The 17,593-nt window shown below is 35.5% G+C and overlaps 1 protein-coding gene across 1 annotated transcript; it reads right to left on the bottom strand.

Annotated features, from left to right (window-relative positions):
* Positions 1 to 1,321: 1,321 nt before the first annotated feature.
* LOC110707252 (nuclear transcription factor Y subunit A-4-like) lies at positions 1,322 to 17,270 on the bottom strand. Its single transcript, XM_021885270.1, has 6 exons — positions 16,876 to 17,270; positions 16,069 to 16,317; positions 15,477 to 15,598; positions 12,934 to 13,013; positions 2,570 to 2,651; positions 1,322 to 1,834 (listed from the first exon to the last, which is right to left on the bottom strand). Exons 2-6 carry the CDS (start codon positions 16,283 to 16,285, stop codon positions 1,709 to 1,711), a joined length of 627 nt encoding a protein of 208 aa, XP_021740962.1. The 5' UTR covers positions 16,286 to 16,317; positions 16,876 to 17,270; the 3' UTR covers positions 1,322 to 1,708.
* Positions 17,271 to 17,593: the final 323 nt, after the last annotated feature.

The following is a 17,593-nucleotide window of genomic DNA, read 5'->3' as shown; positions in this document are numbered from 1 at the left end:
AATTCAAACACCTTCTATTTATAGGCCAAATTTATGAGGGCAAAATGGTAAAACCATCTTTCCCGCCCATGAATTCGAACGGTAACTTTTCGAAAAAGTTTAAACAGTTAAAAAACCGTTCCGTCATCTAAGAAGGGAAGAGATACGGACACTCTAACGATACGTCAAAATAGACACTCTAACGACGCGTCAGCAGAATTTGAACCGCCACTCTGAAAAATACGGATGACAGGTGTTCCCTCTCAAGCCAGTCGGCACAACCCGTCCGCCCAATTTAAGACTTAAAAGTCTCTAAGGAAATCAGGCGGACCAAATAAGGCGTCCAGCCCAAAGGAGAGATCCCTCTGATAGACGAACATAATCGTCCGCCCTCTATAAACCAAATAAGGTGTCCAACCCAATGGAGAGATCCCTTTGATAGACGGAGCTCTCTATAAATGAAGAATGCTCAAAAAGCCTAAGTACATGGACGTATCCGGACAAGTAGAAGATCAGATCAGAGGAGGCGGCCTATATGGTACGAGTCAATACCTCTAAGGGGCAAATGTTTAGGGTAAAATACCCTAACACGTGGACCAATCCCCCCTAGTGACACGTGGCCTAATCATCGGGCGACACGTATCCCTGTAGGAAGATGACACGTGTCAAAAAAAACATAGAGAGCACTTGAAATGAGAGAAAAGGGCCTCCTTACATCAGGAGGCCCAAATCCCGAGAAAGCCGCAAAACGGCGCCCCCATTTGAACACGTGCCTTCTCCTGAATGCGCCGACAATCAAAGCACGGAATTCTAGGGCACTAACCCTAAAGGGGCATACTTTCCCACCCCTATAAATACCCCAATCATTTATGATGGGAGGGGTGAAAGAAAAGACATCATTCTAAGAGCATTGAAAGCTCCAACTTCTCTCTACTTTCTCTCTCTACATTTATCTCGCTTTCCAGTCACTAACTTGATTGTCGGAGGCGAATATCTCGTATACCGGAATATTCGTTATTTTGCAGGCGTTGAAGACCGTCCGGCTATATTCATGACCATTATCCCGAGGGATTTCATAAAACCCTGAAACACTTTCCACTATTTTTAATTTTTTTTTTGCAATACCAAAGTAAGAAGAGTGTAAAATATACTTTGTATCAATATGTAGTTAATTAATATACTGAAGCTTCAAATTATATATTCAAACCTTAAATTATCAAGTGAGATTTTAAATCAAATCGTGACACAAAGGAAATTAATTAGTGAAACACTTGTTATGAAATGTATTAAAATATCATCCATTATTGTGTTTTAACGAACTCATGAACGTACAATCGTAGGCTCGTAGCAAAGGTAACAACCATACTTCTTAATCAACATTCAACAGTCAAAATATACAATAATGAATTGAAACCTATATGCATGATATGCGATGATTTGAAGAGTAGCGTTTTTACTATTTTTGGCATTCCAAAAAAAAAAAAAAAAAAAAACCATATCTTTTTTTTGGGTGAATGGGGAATGGGATTGTTAAAGGAAAGCTACCATAAGAAAGTGACAAAAAAAAATCTCTGAAACCAAATTGTGGGTAGTTCCTCTTGGTTAATATATACACAAAAGCCTCTCCCTCGGCCATTTTTTTCCCCTCGAAAGATCGAAAATAGAAGAAATACAAGCTCACTAGTCACTAGTAGTAGTCGTGTTGTTGCATGTCCCAAAGATGAGCTAGCTAGGAGGATTGATTGCTGGAATTGGAAGAAGTCGGGCCATCGGTTTGCTTTGTGTTAAGGAAACGACCACCACTGCCTCTTTGTCTTCTCAACGCGTGTAGATGACGCGATTCATGAAGATATGGCTGCATATTCACAATTTCCCTGGCCTTATTATTATGCCTATATGTTATGCTTGAACATGCTCAGATGATGGATATCATGTACCATAGCTTATAGTAGGTCTATTGTATTATTTTGCATATATTACCATTTATCAATGCAAGGCCAATTGATTTTATTATATAAACTCTTTTTTTAACTAAATTAGACCGTCTTCTATAACACTATTCCATGTTTATATATGTAGATCGAGGACTAAACAATGTATGTATTCTCCTCATAAGAAGGGTCTCCTAATATTATCTAAGAAAAATACGTAGTAAAAAGTTTATGGCTGGACTCTCTTAAAACTTTCACAAGGCCAGGCAGAAACACTAGAATGGAGATATTATTTCTTACAAATACTGTATGCATGCTAGCTATCTTTAATTCGAATGATTGTTCCTACTTCCTACATGAAATATTGCCTAAATATCATGTAGTGTTCTTCCTCCCACCCATAACCTAGATTCTAAGAAAAGAGTAGTCACATTTTCAAAAAAGATAATGACTCATGCTTGGATATCTACACCGGATATATCCTTATTGACAATAAGGATACTCCGTATTAGTGTATTCTTTTTTTTAAATTGTGAGAGGTTAAAAAAATGTGACAACTGATAGATTCATGACGAAAGAAGTATATGCAAGTGTCCTCATTATTATTCTAGTCATTGAATTATGGAGTACAAATAAAGATGGGCCGGCGAAAGGGTTACCTTCCTGGTTTTAACAGCCCTATTTTCCAGCTCGGCTTTAGCTCTGGATTGCCTTCGCCTCATAATGCCATGATATTGCTTGTGTTGAGTCCCTTAGGTTTTGATTGATAGTTTTGAATGATGACAAACAGCTAAGGGAAACAGGTCCTTGAAAGTGTTCGATACAGTTAGGGGAACCAGCTAACATAGAACACTGTTTCCCCAGACAAGTTATTACTTACATGAGTTTTCTTATTGAACTAACTTGTCTTTATACAGGGAACAGTTATATGATAAAAGTGTTATGTACTGGTAGGGAACCAGTATGTAATGTTTCCATGGTTGCTACGTGGTAAAGCAGTCACATACTCTTTATTGTGCATTAACCATGTTACATGTGCAGTAGTTGAGTTGATTCCAAGACTTGGAGCATAGAAGCCTTTCGAAGATATTTCGAAGAAAGATTGTTTGCTCATAATAGAAGTATTCAAGGAAGATTCAAGTCTTGAAGATTACATGAAGAAAAGACGATTTATGCTTTAATATGTTATCTAGGTTTTCATGTAATATGCTCCGTAGTATGCTTGCATGTTTGGGTTATATAAGTGCTTAAAAATATATTGAAGTATGATATGAAATCTGGTACAAAGTTGGAACAGGTTTCATAACATGTTTCAATTCAGGGAACCAGGTCGGGGAACCAGGTTCACTGTATTCGAGCTGCCGTTTTGGAAAAAGATTTTACAAAAAGATTTTTTCGAAAAGATTATCTTGAAAATATTTTGTGCAGCTGGAAATAAGATGAAATATTCTTGGTTACCTAAAATCTAGGAGTATTTATCTTAATTGATTCTATCTTTGTGATTAAATCAAATAAGATAAAAACTTTCCTAAAATTACATTATATCTTATTCTCTAAGATTGTGTGATTTAAGGAAACTAGGTTTTAGGAATCTAAGCTTATATAAACTCATCTTATTTCACATATTTCGTGTGCCTCTCTAGAAATTAAAAGAGCAATTATTTGAGAGCATATACTTAAGCACTAATCCCATTCATCAAGTTATATACAAGAGCATTCTAGTACTTAAACTTTTTCTCTTAATTAGCTTTGTAGAAGTGAGATCAAAGGGGAGTTCTTGATTCTTGTATTGAGTCTTTAACAAAGGGGTTAAAGGCTGGGTGAGTGTTTGTGAGTTCAAACACATTGGGCTTACGAGTGTAAGTCGAGAGCACACTCGGAGTAGAGTGTGGGGTTTGCTGGTTCCCGGAGTAGGGAACAGCAGAGTGTTCTTTGTCTTTGTTTTTCGGAGTAGATTAATAAAGAACTTAGGATAGGAGGACGTAGGCCTGAGTTGGCTGAACCTCGTTAAATTTGTTGTGTTCTTTATTGCTTTATTTTATTTCGTTAAATTTGTTGTCTTCTTTATTGCTTATTTATATTCCGCTGCGTACGGGAACCAGCACAACTGGTTCCTCACACATAATCCGAAAAGAAGCAAAATTAGCCAACGATTACTTAACACTCAATTCACCCCCCCCCCTCTTGAGTGCCCATTGAACCTTCAATTGGTATCAGAGCCTAAGCTTCTCGAAAGAGTAACATCTAGAGGAGTTAAGAATGAGTACTCAAGAATTAAGTGCAATCGGTTATGACAACAAGTCACCCAAGTTTAATGGAAATAATTATGCTTGGTGGAAGAACAGGATCCAGAATGTTATCATGGGTATTGATTATGAATGCTGGCTCGTAGTTAAAAATGGTCCTAATATCATTCTCAAGACAGATGTGGAGGGGAACCAGGTTCCCAAGAAGGATAGCGAATTGGTCATTGCTGATTACAAGTTGCTGGAAAAGAATGCTAAGGCAATGTCAATACTACAACAAGCAATAGGTGAGACCGAAACAAATCGTATCTCTGGTTGTAGTAGCGCTAAGGAGATATGGGACACCCTTGAACTTGCGTTTGAGGGAACCAGCGAGGTAAAACGGTCTAAAATTGATTTAATCATGTCTAAATATGAATTGTTTGCCATGAATAAAAATGAAAAAATCAATGACTGCTTTCGTAGGTTTATGACTATTGTAAATGATCTTAGATCTCTTGGTAAAAATTTATCTGACGAGGATCTTGTGAGAAAATTATTGCGTAGTTTAACAGATGCATGGACAGCCAAGGTAACAGCAGTATATGAAGCAAAGGATCTGTCTACCTTGTCTCTGGAACAGCTGATTGGTTCCCTTATGACTCATGAGATGCTGATTGACTCTAAGTCTGAGAAGGAACCAGCAAGAGGCATGGCGCTTAAGGGAACAGTAGAAGATGATGAAGATGAAATTAGCATGATTGCAAAAAGATTTGAGAGATCTCTTCGAGATCAAAGAAAGAATTTCAAAGGTAAGCATTTTAAAAACTATAAAAAATCTAACTCTAATTCTTCTTCTACAGGATGTTTCAAGTGTGGAGAAAAAGGACATCTTATTCGAGATTGTCCTAAGTGGAATGACAAACAGTCTAAATCCGGAGATAAACAAGCATACAAGAATGCCATGATAGCTTCCATGTGGGGAGACTCTGACTCAGGGTCAGATGAAGAAGAAGGGTCATCCAACTCAGATGTTTGCCTAAATGCCTTTACAAACATCAAGGAAAACAGCACTGGTCCAGGAACCAGAGGGGGAACCAGTACATTCAACAAATGCTTTATGGCAAAGAAGGATGTACTACATGAACGCAAGGTAAGCTTAGAGCAAATTAGAGAAGATATGCATGAATATGATAGAGAAAATATGCTTGCTTGTATTGATTCCTTACTAGATGAATGCTATAAACTAAGTGAAACATACATAACTTGCAAAAGAGAATTAAAAGAAAAACGTGGTGAATGTAATATTGCTATTGCTAGTTGTGATCATCTAGAAGGAGTCTGTTATGAACTAAAAAATCAAGTAGCAGAACTAGAGGTTGAATTGGACAAGTGTAAAGTGGAACTAGAAAAGGAAAGATCGTTTGAACCAATTGATGGAGAAGAGGATCTGACCTCCTGGTTCCCTAGAGACTTATCAACCACTAGTGATACTCTTGATTTTTCAGTAGCTATAAGTAAAGCAAATTCGTGTACTAGAACTTCCTTGTTGAAGGCCTTTGAAACATTGGCTTACAACCTGGAAAACTCTCACAAGGAAATTGCTTCACTTAAAGCTGCACAGTTCACTGTTTCCCCTACAGGTACCAGTGTAGATGTCAGTAATACGATTGATAAGTATGAAAGTAATATTTGTGATTTGCATGCGGAAATCAATCAACTGAAAAAGGACAAGCAACCAGTGATTGTTGACATGTCTATTGACTCTATGGTTTCAAAACTTAATCTACAATTCGAAGCTTTAAAAAGTAACTTTGATTTTCTTAAAGAGAAAAACGAATTGTTAACTAAAACACTTGAAACCAGAGAAAAAGAACTTAATGATAGTCATAGACATGTGGACAAATTATTGAATGCTCAAGAATCCTTAAATTACCTGACTTCATCAAGAGGAAACAGAGGAAAAGTTGGTCTTGGTTATACTAGACAGAGAACCAGGACTAACTGGTCTCCCAGAGAAACCACCTGGATCAAAGAATATCAACGAGGCAAGTATGTCATGACTAAAGAAATGCATGTGTGTTTTCATTGTGGTAAAAATGGACATAAGATACATGAATGTCCAGCTAAGAAAATTAGTGCTAATAAGAACAGCAAGGGTGTAAAATATGTGTGGAGAAGAAAGGATCAACAAGATGTTAATGTTGTTGAAAAGGGACCCAAGTATGTTTGGGTTCCTAAAACTAATGTTTGATTTGCTCTTGCAGGCTAGAGTGAAGGGAGACACCTATTGGTATTTGGACAGTGGTTGCTCAAGACACATGTCCGGGGATAAAGATCAATTCCTTTCACTAGTGGCCTTTGATGGAGGAAGTGTCACCTTTGGGGATAACAACAAGGGAACCATCACTGGTTTAGGTAAGGTTGGTAAGACACTTTCTAACGCAATAGATGATGTTTATTATGTTGAAGGCTTGCAACATAATCTCTTGAGTATTTCTCAATTATGTGACAAAGGTAATATAGTTGAGTTTCAAGCCAACCTATGTCACATAGTTAACTCACAAACAGGAGAACTTGTATGTGAGGGAACCAGGAAGCATGATGTTTACATTACCTTCTTAGATAAAATCCCTCAAGACAAGTCCATCTGTTTGAAAGCTGTTTCTGACAATAATCAATGGATTTGGCATAAGAGGTTTGGACATGCTAGCCTAACACTTCTAAACAAACTTAAAACACGTGACTTAGTTGTAGGCCTTCCTAACATTAAGTATGAAGCTGATAAAGTTTGTTCTGAATGTGTAAGGGGGAAACAGGTCAAAATCTCTTTTAAGCCTAAAACTGTTTTGAGTACCAGCAGACCCTTCGAACTTGTACACATTGATTTGTGTGGTCCCATGAGAGTACAAAGTCGAAGAGGTCATAGATATGTCTGTGTTATGGTTGATGATTATTCTAGGTACACTTGGGTAATGATGTTACACACAAAGGATGAAACGTTTGAAGAATGGGTAACATTGGTGAAACAAGTGGAGAACCAGCTCACCCACAAGCTGGTCTCGGTAAGATCAGACCATGGTACTGAATTTGATAATGCTAACTTTATTGATTATTGTAGGGAACATGGAGTTAATCACAACTTCTCAGCCCCTAGAACACCTCAACAAAATGGTGTTGTAGAAAGGAAGAATAGAACTCTTGAGGAGATGGCAAGGACGATGCTCATTGAGAGTGGTCTCCCAAAGAGTTTTTGGGGAGAAGCTGTTGACACTGCTTGCTATATATTGAATAGAGGTCTCATTAGACCAAAGTTAACTAAGACTCCCTATGAACTGCTTAAAGGTCGAAAGCCCAACATTACATATTTTCGCATTTTTGGATGTAAATGTTATGTGCATAATAATGGGAAGGACCAGCTTGATAAATTTGATCCTAGAAGTGATGAGGGAATCTTCCTTGGATACTCTTCTCACAGCAAAGCATATAGAGTCTTTAATAAAAGGACTCTTCGTGTTGAGGAGAGTGTCCATGTCATTTTTGGTGAATTTAACATGTCTTCTGAGATTGCGCAGGTACAACCTGATGAAGTGATTGGATTGATGGATTTCACGGGGAACCAGTATACTGGTCCCACGGATGAAGTGCAAGCAGATCTAGGCCTACCAAATACTCCACCAGATGATAATGATGAAGTGCCTAGAGAAGAAAATGAAGATAATGAGGACTCTGAAGGGGAACCAAGTCCTGATGGTTCCTCAAATAATAGACAGGTAATGAGTTCAGGGGGAACAGAAGAAGGTACCACCCCTGAACCTGAGGTAAGTAATGATAGAGGAAACAGCATGAATGTGAATCCTCCTGGCTCCTCAGAAGAAGGAGAGATCCATGAACATGCTGGTTCCCAACTTAATGAGAAAGCACAAAACAGTCTTAATTTTAAAAGTTATAGATATCAATCTTCTCATCCCACTGATCAAATAATTAGTGATATAAATAAGGGGATTCAAACGAGAACAAATGTTTTTCAAAACTTTTGTGCTTTCTATTCTTTCTTGTCTAATGTAGAGCCTACTGACTATAAAATGGCATTGACTGATCCTGATTGGGTACTAGCTATGCAAGATGAGTTAAATCAGTTTCAGAGGAACCAGGTTTGGCACCTGGTTCCCCGTCCCAAGGAAAGATCAGTCATTGGCACTAGATGGGTCTTTAGAAACAAGTTAGATGACCTTGGTACTGTAGTCAGAAACAAAGCAAGGCTAGTGGTGCAAGGGTACAATCAACAAGAAGGAATTGACTATGATGAGACGTTTGCACCAGTAGCTAGGCTAGAGGCTATTAGGATTTTAATTGCTTATGCTGCTCACATGAATTTTAAGCTGTTTCAGATGGATGTAAAGACTGCCTTCCTCAATGGATATTTAAAGGAAGAAGTATATGTGGAGCAGCCACCTGGTTTTGAAGATGCACTGTTCCCCCAACATGTGTACAAGTTGGACAAAGCATTATATGGGTTGAAACAAGCTCCGAGGGCTTGGTATGAAAGATTGTCCAATTTCTTGATGGCAAATGATTACAAGAGGGGAACAATAGACAAGACCTTGTTCATAAGAACCAGGGGGAAACACTTGATGGTAGTACAAATTTATGTTGATGATATTTTATTTGGTGCTACTAATCAGGTTTTATGTGATGAATTTGCTAATCTTATGCAGAGTGAATTTGAAATGAGCATGATGGGAGAACTAGGATTCTTCCTAGGGCTGCAGATTAAGCAAATGGATGATGGAATAATGATCCATCAACAAAAGTACTTAAAAGAGTTGCTGAAAAAATTCGGCATGGAGAACAGCAAAGCTTATGATACACCTGTTCCCCCATCTACAAAATTAGATGCTGATCTTAAGGGAAAAGATGTTGAAGCTTCTCTTTATAGAGGAATGATAGGTTCTCTACTTTACCTAACAGCTAGTAGACCTGACATTGTGTTTTCTGTTGGTTTGTGTGCTAGGTTTCAAAGCAATCCAAAGGAATCTCACTTGAAGGCTGTTAGAAGGATACTTAGGTATCTTGTAGGAACAGCAAATCTGGGATTGTGGTACCCCAAAGGCAGTACCATTGATCTTATTGGATACACAGATGCAGATTATGCTGGTTTCTTAGTTGATAGAAAGAGCACATCAGGTATGGCACACTTTCTTGGCTCTTGTCTAATTTCATGGGGTTCTAAAAAGCAAAATTCAGTGGCCCTATCCACAGCAGAGTCTGAATATATAGCTGCAGCTTCATGCTGTTCCCAGCTACTGTGGATAAGGAACCAGCTGAAAGATTTTGGTGTTATTTATAAAAGTGTTCCTATTTTCTGTGATAACACTAGTGCAATCAATATTTCAAAGAATCCTGTGCAACACTCCAAGACAAAACACATTGAAATAAGACACCATTTTTTAAGAGACAATGTGGAAAAAGGATTGGTGGAGATGTTGTTTTGTAAAAGTGAAGATCAAATTGCTGATATCTTCACAAAGCCTTTGTGTAGAGAGTCTTTTTGTAGGTTAAGAGTCCTTTTAGGTCTAGTTAGACTTTAGGTATTGGCTTCAATTACTTCCTTCAATGATTGGTTAGAATGGTATTCTCTTGTATAGTGTGTGTACATACTTATGTTGATATCTTTCAAGTGTTGTGTAGATGGTTCAAAATCTCAAAAGGATTGAGAATCATTGTTGTAAGAAACAGGTGAAATCAGGCTGAATTGCCAGAAACAGCGTGACATGGTTCTATACAGGTACCAGCAAAGGGAAACAGCAGACCAGCTCTGATATGTCATCCGATAATATCTTTTATTTTCGGAAGATTACTATAAGATATTTCCTTTTGGAAGGAATTTATCTTATTTCAGTTATTTAATCCCATATAAAAGGCAAACATATCATATGCCTTATTTATAGTTGGTTGAGATAATTATGGTAAAAGATAATTACCAAATTTTTGATTTCAATTTAAAAATATCCTTTACAGTTGCTTTTTATTGGCTCAACTAACTCTTTTCTTTCCTTCTTCTCTCTTTGTGCTTCATTGTTAAAATATACACTAACCCTTTGTGCAGATCATCAATCATCATCACTCGAAATTCTCTTTCTCTCTCTCGTATGCTTTAAATTCATCATTGTTCATTCGGTTACTGTTCACTCAAGGAACCAGCTCAGTCTCAGGGGGAACATCAGAAGGAAGCATAAATGTCCTTAAGCCCGAAGTTGGAGGAAATTCAGAAAAGTCAGAGTGAAAAGGATGAAATAGAGGTTGTTGGCTATTATGAGGAGACACCCACTGCTAAGACCATGGTACGAAGTAGAGTAACTCAATTAAAGAAGTTCACTGAGAAGGTGCAGGAGGAACAGTCCATTGACGCTGTTCCAGGAACCAAGAGAAAAAGGGTACCAGCAAGAACCTCTTTGCTTGATTGATGTGATGCTAGTTTTGCACTCGTTATGCAACAAGGAGAACAGTTTTGCACTCGTTATGCAACAAGGAGAACATTCTGAATCAGTACATATCTCTCATGCTTTCTTTAAAAAAAAAAAAAAAAAAAAAAAAAAAAAAAAAAAAAAAAAAAAAAAAAAGAGGAACCAGCAGGTCAGGAAGTGGTTTTGAAGCAGATTGGGGAATCACAAGAATATGCTTAGTAATATAATGATTTTGGTTTAAGCAGAGCATGGTGACAAGGATGAAGAGGAATCAGATGATAATACAGAAGATGTTGCAAAGTTCGAGGAGGAGGAAGGGAACGAGAATGATGATGAGGAGTGATGCTGTTTCTGTTCTTGTTTCCTCACCCTCATGTTTATTCTAAAATAACTGATTTTGTTGGTCTGTCTACTTCTCTCCATTCCATGAACTTTCTTTTTGGATGGATTTGGGCTTCTTTGGTTGAACTTTGTTGGCTTGTATGAACTACTAACTCTGCTATGGTATGAACTGTTTGACTAATCTCTTTTTGCAGCATAATGCTTGAATGGTGGTTGATGCCATTGTATGGATAAGCACATTAACTTGTGCACATTGCTTTTACTTGTGGATACTTTTTAATGATGCCAAAAGGGGGAAGTAGTCTGAAGTTGAAGCCTAAGGTTTAGCTAGTTTAGATTGAGTCAGTTTGAGTCTTTTTATTTCGTATTTTCTATTTTCTGTTTAGGGAACCAGTTGGCCTAACTGACTTGTTCCAAAGAGTCTTGAGTCCTTGAAGTTTTTGACGGTTTTCCTTTTGAGCATGTTCACAGGTTCAGGAACTTCAAAAGTTTGTCATCATCAAAAAGGGGGAATTTGTTGAGTCCCTTAGGTTTTGATTGATAGTTTTGAATGATGACAAACAGCTAAGGGAAACAGGTCCTTGAAAGTGTTCGATACAGTTAGGGGAACCAGCTAACATAGAACACTGTTTCCCCAGACAAGTTATTACTTACATGAGTTTTCTTATTGAACTAACTTGTCTTTATACAGGGAACAGTTATATGATAAAAGTGTTATGTACTGGTAGGGAACCAGTATGTAATGTTTCCATGGTTGCTACGTGGTAAAGCAGTCACATACTCTTTATTGTGCATTAACCATGTTACATGTGCAGTAGTTGAGTTGATTCCAAGACTTGGAGCATAGAAGCCTTTCGAAGATATTTCGAAGAAAGATTGTTTGCTCATAATAGAAGTATTCAAGGAAGATTCAAGTCTTGAAGATTACATGAAGAAAAGACGATTTATGCTTTAATATGTTATCTAGGTTTTCATGTAATATGCTCCGTAGTATGCTTGCATGTTTGGGTTATATAAGTGCTTAAAAATATATTGAAGTATGATATGAAATCTGGTACAAAGTTGGAACAGGTTTCATAACATGTTTCAATTCAGGGAACCAGGTCGGGGAACCAGGTTCACTGTATTCGAGCTGCCGTTTTGGAAAAAGATTTTACAAAAAGATTTTTTCGAAAAGATTATCTTGAAAATATTTTGTGCAGCTGGAAATAAGATGAAATATTCTTGGTTACCTAAAATCTAGGAGTATTTATCTTAATTGATTCTATCTTTGTGATTAAATCAAATAAGATAAAAACTTTCCTAAAATTACATTATATCTTATTCTCTAAGATTGTGTGATTTAAGGAAACTAGGTTTTAGGAATCTAAGCTTATATAAACTCATCTTATTTCACATATTTCGTGTGCCTCTCTAGAAATTAAAAGAGCAATTATTTGAGAGCATATACTTAAGCACTAATCCCATTCATCAAGTTATATACAAGAGCATTCTAGTACTTAAACTTTTTCTCTTAATTAGCTTTGTAGAAGTGAGATCAAAGGGGAGTTCTTGATTCTTGTATTGAGTCTTTAACAAAGGGGTTAAAGGCTGGGTGAGTGTTTGTGAGTTCAAACACATTGGGCTTACGAGTGTAAGTCGAGAGCACACTCGGAGTAGAGTGTGGGGTTTGCTGGTTCCCGGAGTAGGGAACAGCAGAGTGTTCTTTGTCTTTGTTTTTCGGAGTAGATTAATAAAGAACTTAGGATAGGAGGACGTAGGCCTGAGTTGGCTGAACCTCGTTAAATTTGTTGTGTTCTTTATTGCTTTATTTTATTTCGTTAAATTTGTTGTCTTCTTTATTGCTAATTTATATTCCGCTGCGTACGGGAACCAGCACAACTGGTTCCTCACACATAATCCGAAAAGAAGCAAAATTAGCCAACGATTACTTAACACTCAATTCACCCCCCCCCCCCCCTCTTGAGTGCCCATTGAACCTTCAGCTTGGCATTTACATATATGGGCTCATAATTTGCTGCTTCCTTAGGAAGAGGTACTCCGTTGGAATGCATTCCTTCATAGTAACCCTGCATTTGATTATTGTTCAGTAATGCTACTTATTGATTATTGCTAAGCTTGGGTAGGAGTTATACACAAAGCACAAACTAACTAGACTCTACCAAATAGATTAAGACATATTTATATCATCCTAAATTCCTAATTAATGGTTAATTCGTATTATTAAGCTCAACTTCTATGTTAATTTGTAATACTTTATATAAGATCTTGACATTGTGCTCGGATGAAAAGATCAGAAAAAAGAAATAGAGTGATGAATTAAGGGAAGATAATGTAGGACTGATCAATTTCTTTCCAATTCCCATATAAAACAAAATCTTCAAGGGAAAATTGTTGAGCATGATATCGATGAATTGCCTAAGATGAAAGAGTATAATTTGTACAATTTACAAGCCTAAAAGAGGTTTCATTCACCCATAATTAATTGGCAATGAGGTGGAAAACAAATAGCTATTGATCAATGACAAACCTAATACTAAATCCTTTACTAAAATGAAGTTTAATTAAAGTCCTAATTGTGTGAAAAGTCCCATAAAATGCTCTGATACCATGTTAAATTTTACTGAAATCTAAAATAAATTTGGGATACTCGAGGAGGGCTTGGATCACAAGACCAATTGACAGAACAATACACTATCACAAAACCAAATCATAAAATGACGTACTGTACATCACAAAAACAAATGATCACTTAGCTTATAAGAGATAGGACGATGTACTATCACAAAGTCACGGATTAATTAGTTTATCAAGATTGTGACATGTTTTATGTTCTTCAAATAATCATAACTTACATGTGCACAAAATGAAGTTTCAACAAAAAAATACAAGCCCAATGTTCCCTCAGCTCCACTCCTTTCCTTGTCATTACTATTCAAATACACTACCATGCTTCCATGATCCATCTATTATATTGTTTCTAATTGACTATTCTTCTACTTGACGTGAATATGACAATCATTTTGAGGTGAAACATGAGAATCTATAGGTAGAACCGATTTGATCTTTGGTAAATTCAACCTTGTTTTTGGTTTATTTCTCACTTGAAATCTTTGGTGAGAAACACTTTTAGAGATGGTTTTGAGTTTTTGACTATTGATTGAAAATAGAAAAATTTATGAGCTCGTGATTGTTACCACCTATCAAACGGGTGATGACAATGTTCCCTACAAGTTGTATTTATCAAGATAATTAAGATATACATAGAGTGATAGAATACTCATGAGGAAGTATAAATGTAGTGTTGTGAGACAAAATAAATTGTCTCACGACATAAAAAATTATAATAAATGTACTAGGAAGAGTGAGAAAGGAAGAGAGAGATAGAGAGAGTGAAAAAAGGGGTGGAAGGGGCCCACCTTTTTATCAGAAAGGGCAAAAAAAGACAAAAAACAATTGGGACCACAACTATTGAGATCATATTTTGTACCACTGAATAGTTTTGTAGGTACCACTGAAATTGTATTGTGTATCACTGAGAGTGTATTTTGTACCAGTGAATCTCTAATGGTATTATTTAACAGTCTAATGAGACATTTGAACCATTTTTGATATACCATTGAAATTTTATTTTGTACCACTGGAAGTGTATTTTGTACCACTAAATCTACAAAGGCAAAATTTAAATCCCACATAAAATGACCAACATACCCTTGTGAGACACTTCTATATGTCTCTCAACCCTCCGTTTAGAATGCCTCGAATACTCATAAAGTACCCCTACTTCAAGGACTCAAGCATTCGGCTTGGAATTGTGGTGTCCTGAATCCTGATGGGATTTGTGATAGGTTTTCTTGGTCCTCCTTTTACTTTATTCTTGTCCTTAGTTTTCTATCCAAGTGTTAAAAAAAAAAAAAAATAAGGTTTGTGGGCCTTCATATACATTAGGGGATAAACATATAACAAGGTTGGGCCTCTCTAACAACAAATTATGTATGAGGTAGTTATAAATTTTTAGATCTTTGTATAACTAGTTAGTTCTTTCACAATCAAAGGTTAAAAAAAGTTTTAATTAGGTCGTCGAGAGTGAGATCATATAAAGTTAATTGTCCGCCATAGATTGTCTAACATTCTCCTCTCCATATGCTATGCATATGAATATGGGAGGAAGTAAGTGAGTGGGTGTCGTGTCCACATGTAGAATGAAAATTATAAGAAAGTGTATGTAGGAGGGTACTATAAATATTATACCTAACAATAAGATAATAGTGAATCATAACTATCATATTGTCTAAAGTCGAATGTATGAAAAGTTGATTGAGGCAACTTGTGGCCTTTATTAGATTGGATTTTTGTTGTTTCTAAATAGAATATGTTATGTAAAAAAAAAAATTTAAAAATATGGATAATCATTTACATCCTACATGACGCACCCATTTCATAAGTCAAAAAATAAATAAAAAAAAAACTCCCATGTGTACATCTATTTGTTACAAACAAAAAATTTGCACACAATAGAAACAATTACTTACAGTATTGTGTTGAGGCAGTCCTGTTTGATGAGAAATTGGCATGTTGTAATCATGTATTATTTGATGATGATCCATTGGAAAAACACCATGCTGTTCTTGCTTCTGTTGCTCACCATATTTACCTACCAATGACATAATAAATCGAGCCATTTTTGTATTATTATGCTACACCGTTTTAAAACTAAACAAGTGTATGTCTTTTATACTACGAATTTAAATGATTGAACTAATTAATCATAAATTATTTCTCAAAACATATTCTTAAAATTGTTAATTTTAACAAATTTAATTATGCAAGTAATTTTCAACAAAATAGTAGAAGAGCAAATTACCATCACAATAAATAAAACTAATAAAAATGAAAATGACACGTTAATTAAAATGAAGGGATTATTAATCATTGAGATTACAATAAGATTCAAATGTGTATGATTAATTATGTGACACATTTTTATAATTTTTTGGAGTGAAAGGATGTGACACAATGATTAATACATGGATAATTATATAAATAACAAGACACATGAAAATAATTAATATAAGAAAATAACAAATATAAGCAATAAACTTACATAATCTTTGAATAATATACCTAAGGGCGACATGAGAAATTGTTGTTCGTCTTTGAGGTTGTTGGAATCTTCAAGATAATTATAGTGGTGATGATTTGAATTGCATTCTATTGAAAGATCCGAGGATGATGAAGGATCTTGCCAGAAATTATCTGATGACCAACAAATCATTTGAGGATGATGAGATTTTGTTGATGATTTGCTGCCAAAGTATTGTTGTTGAGACTTTTGATTCATTTCTTGCTAGTTCTAGTTGAGAAATAAAGTACCTGGAAATACAATAATATATGGTAAACTACTTAGCTTGTTTGGCCTAGCTCGTAATGAATAATGATAAGTCATGTTACTTGTATATTAATGAAAGGTAACGAGAAACAAAAATATAATCAGTAAGAAGACTAAGAATCGTATAGAAATTAAGACGAATGGAATAATAGTTATAACAAAATTTTAATATATCAACACCATTTGGAGCCCGAAGTAAAAAAAGAAGTAGTAAATCTTGTAAAGTGAAGAAAAAACGAACCAAAGGGCAAATTAATGTCAAGAGATAAACATCAAATTATGTAAAAGTTAAGATCGAGATTAAAAATTATTTGAATAAGAATTAGTTTTAATCGAATTTACTAGTCTGCATCCTATATGGATGGAAGCCATTCTTCCTATAGTACAAAAAACAAATAAGATGTACTATTGGGTAAAATCTAGACAACAAAAAATGGATACATGAAAAAAAATGAAAATAAAATCTTATGCTTCGAAAATAAATTAAATTCAAGGAGCATGAAAATAATTAAGATGCTTAAGAGAGTAAATAGAAAACCTACTATGAGCGGCGCCTTAAGAAGAACGATGAAACCTTAAGATTGTGTGTTGATGTTCCAAAGACCAAAGGCAACAACGTTGAAACCTTTACCTTAATTTAGGGAATAAACTTGATTTATTTTCACTATTTAAAACCTTTTGTTTTATATATAATTATTTATTGTATTTTGGGGGTGTTTAATTTCTAATTTAAGGTGGGGGTGGGTTTAGTAAAGTATGGTCCCAACTGTTTTGGGTATGGTGTTGTGGCTAGGGTGAGGAAATGACGTTCATCTTACGTTGGAGGAGAGAGACAATAATTAATTGAATATGTGGACTTCAAATAATTTATGTTGCGTTTGTTTGTTGTGTTAGATGATAATAAAACCTATTCATTAACATTTTTGATAATTTATACTAATTTCTCCGTTTCTATATAGTTGTATTATTTTTAGCATAATATTTCAGGAGAAAAAGCAAGGTACATACACATGTGAATATATAGTATTGTAAGTGAAAATCATATGAATTACAGCAAGTGGAATTTGGTCCCCATTTGAAAATTTAGGGTATGTCTGATTATTTGATAGAAGAGATCATAACCCCTCCATTTCAAAAATATTTGTCCCAATTTGAATGACAAAGTAAAATTGTCAATGTACAACTTTATCAATAATAATGTCTTTAATTTAGTTATTAATAAGTATAAATGTTTATAAAAAAGAGATCGACTACGTAGTG

The sequence above is a fragment of the Chenopodium quinoa genome, unplaced genomic scaffold (genome assembly GCF_001683475.1).
Source record: "Chenopodium quinoa cultivar QQ74 unplaced genomic scaffold, ASM168347v1, whole genome shotgun sequence".
Classification (NCBI taxonomy): Eukaryota; Viridiplantae; Streptophyta; class Magnoliopsida; order Caryophyllales; family Amaranthaceae; genus Chenopodium; species Chenopodium quinoa.
Note: the sequence above shows the minus strand (reverse complement) of the source record. Positions and strands in the feature narration are given on the sequence as shown.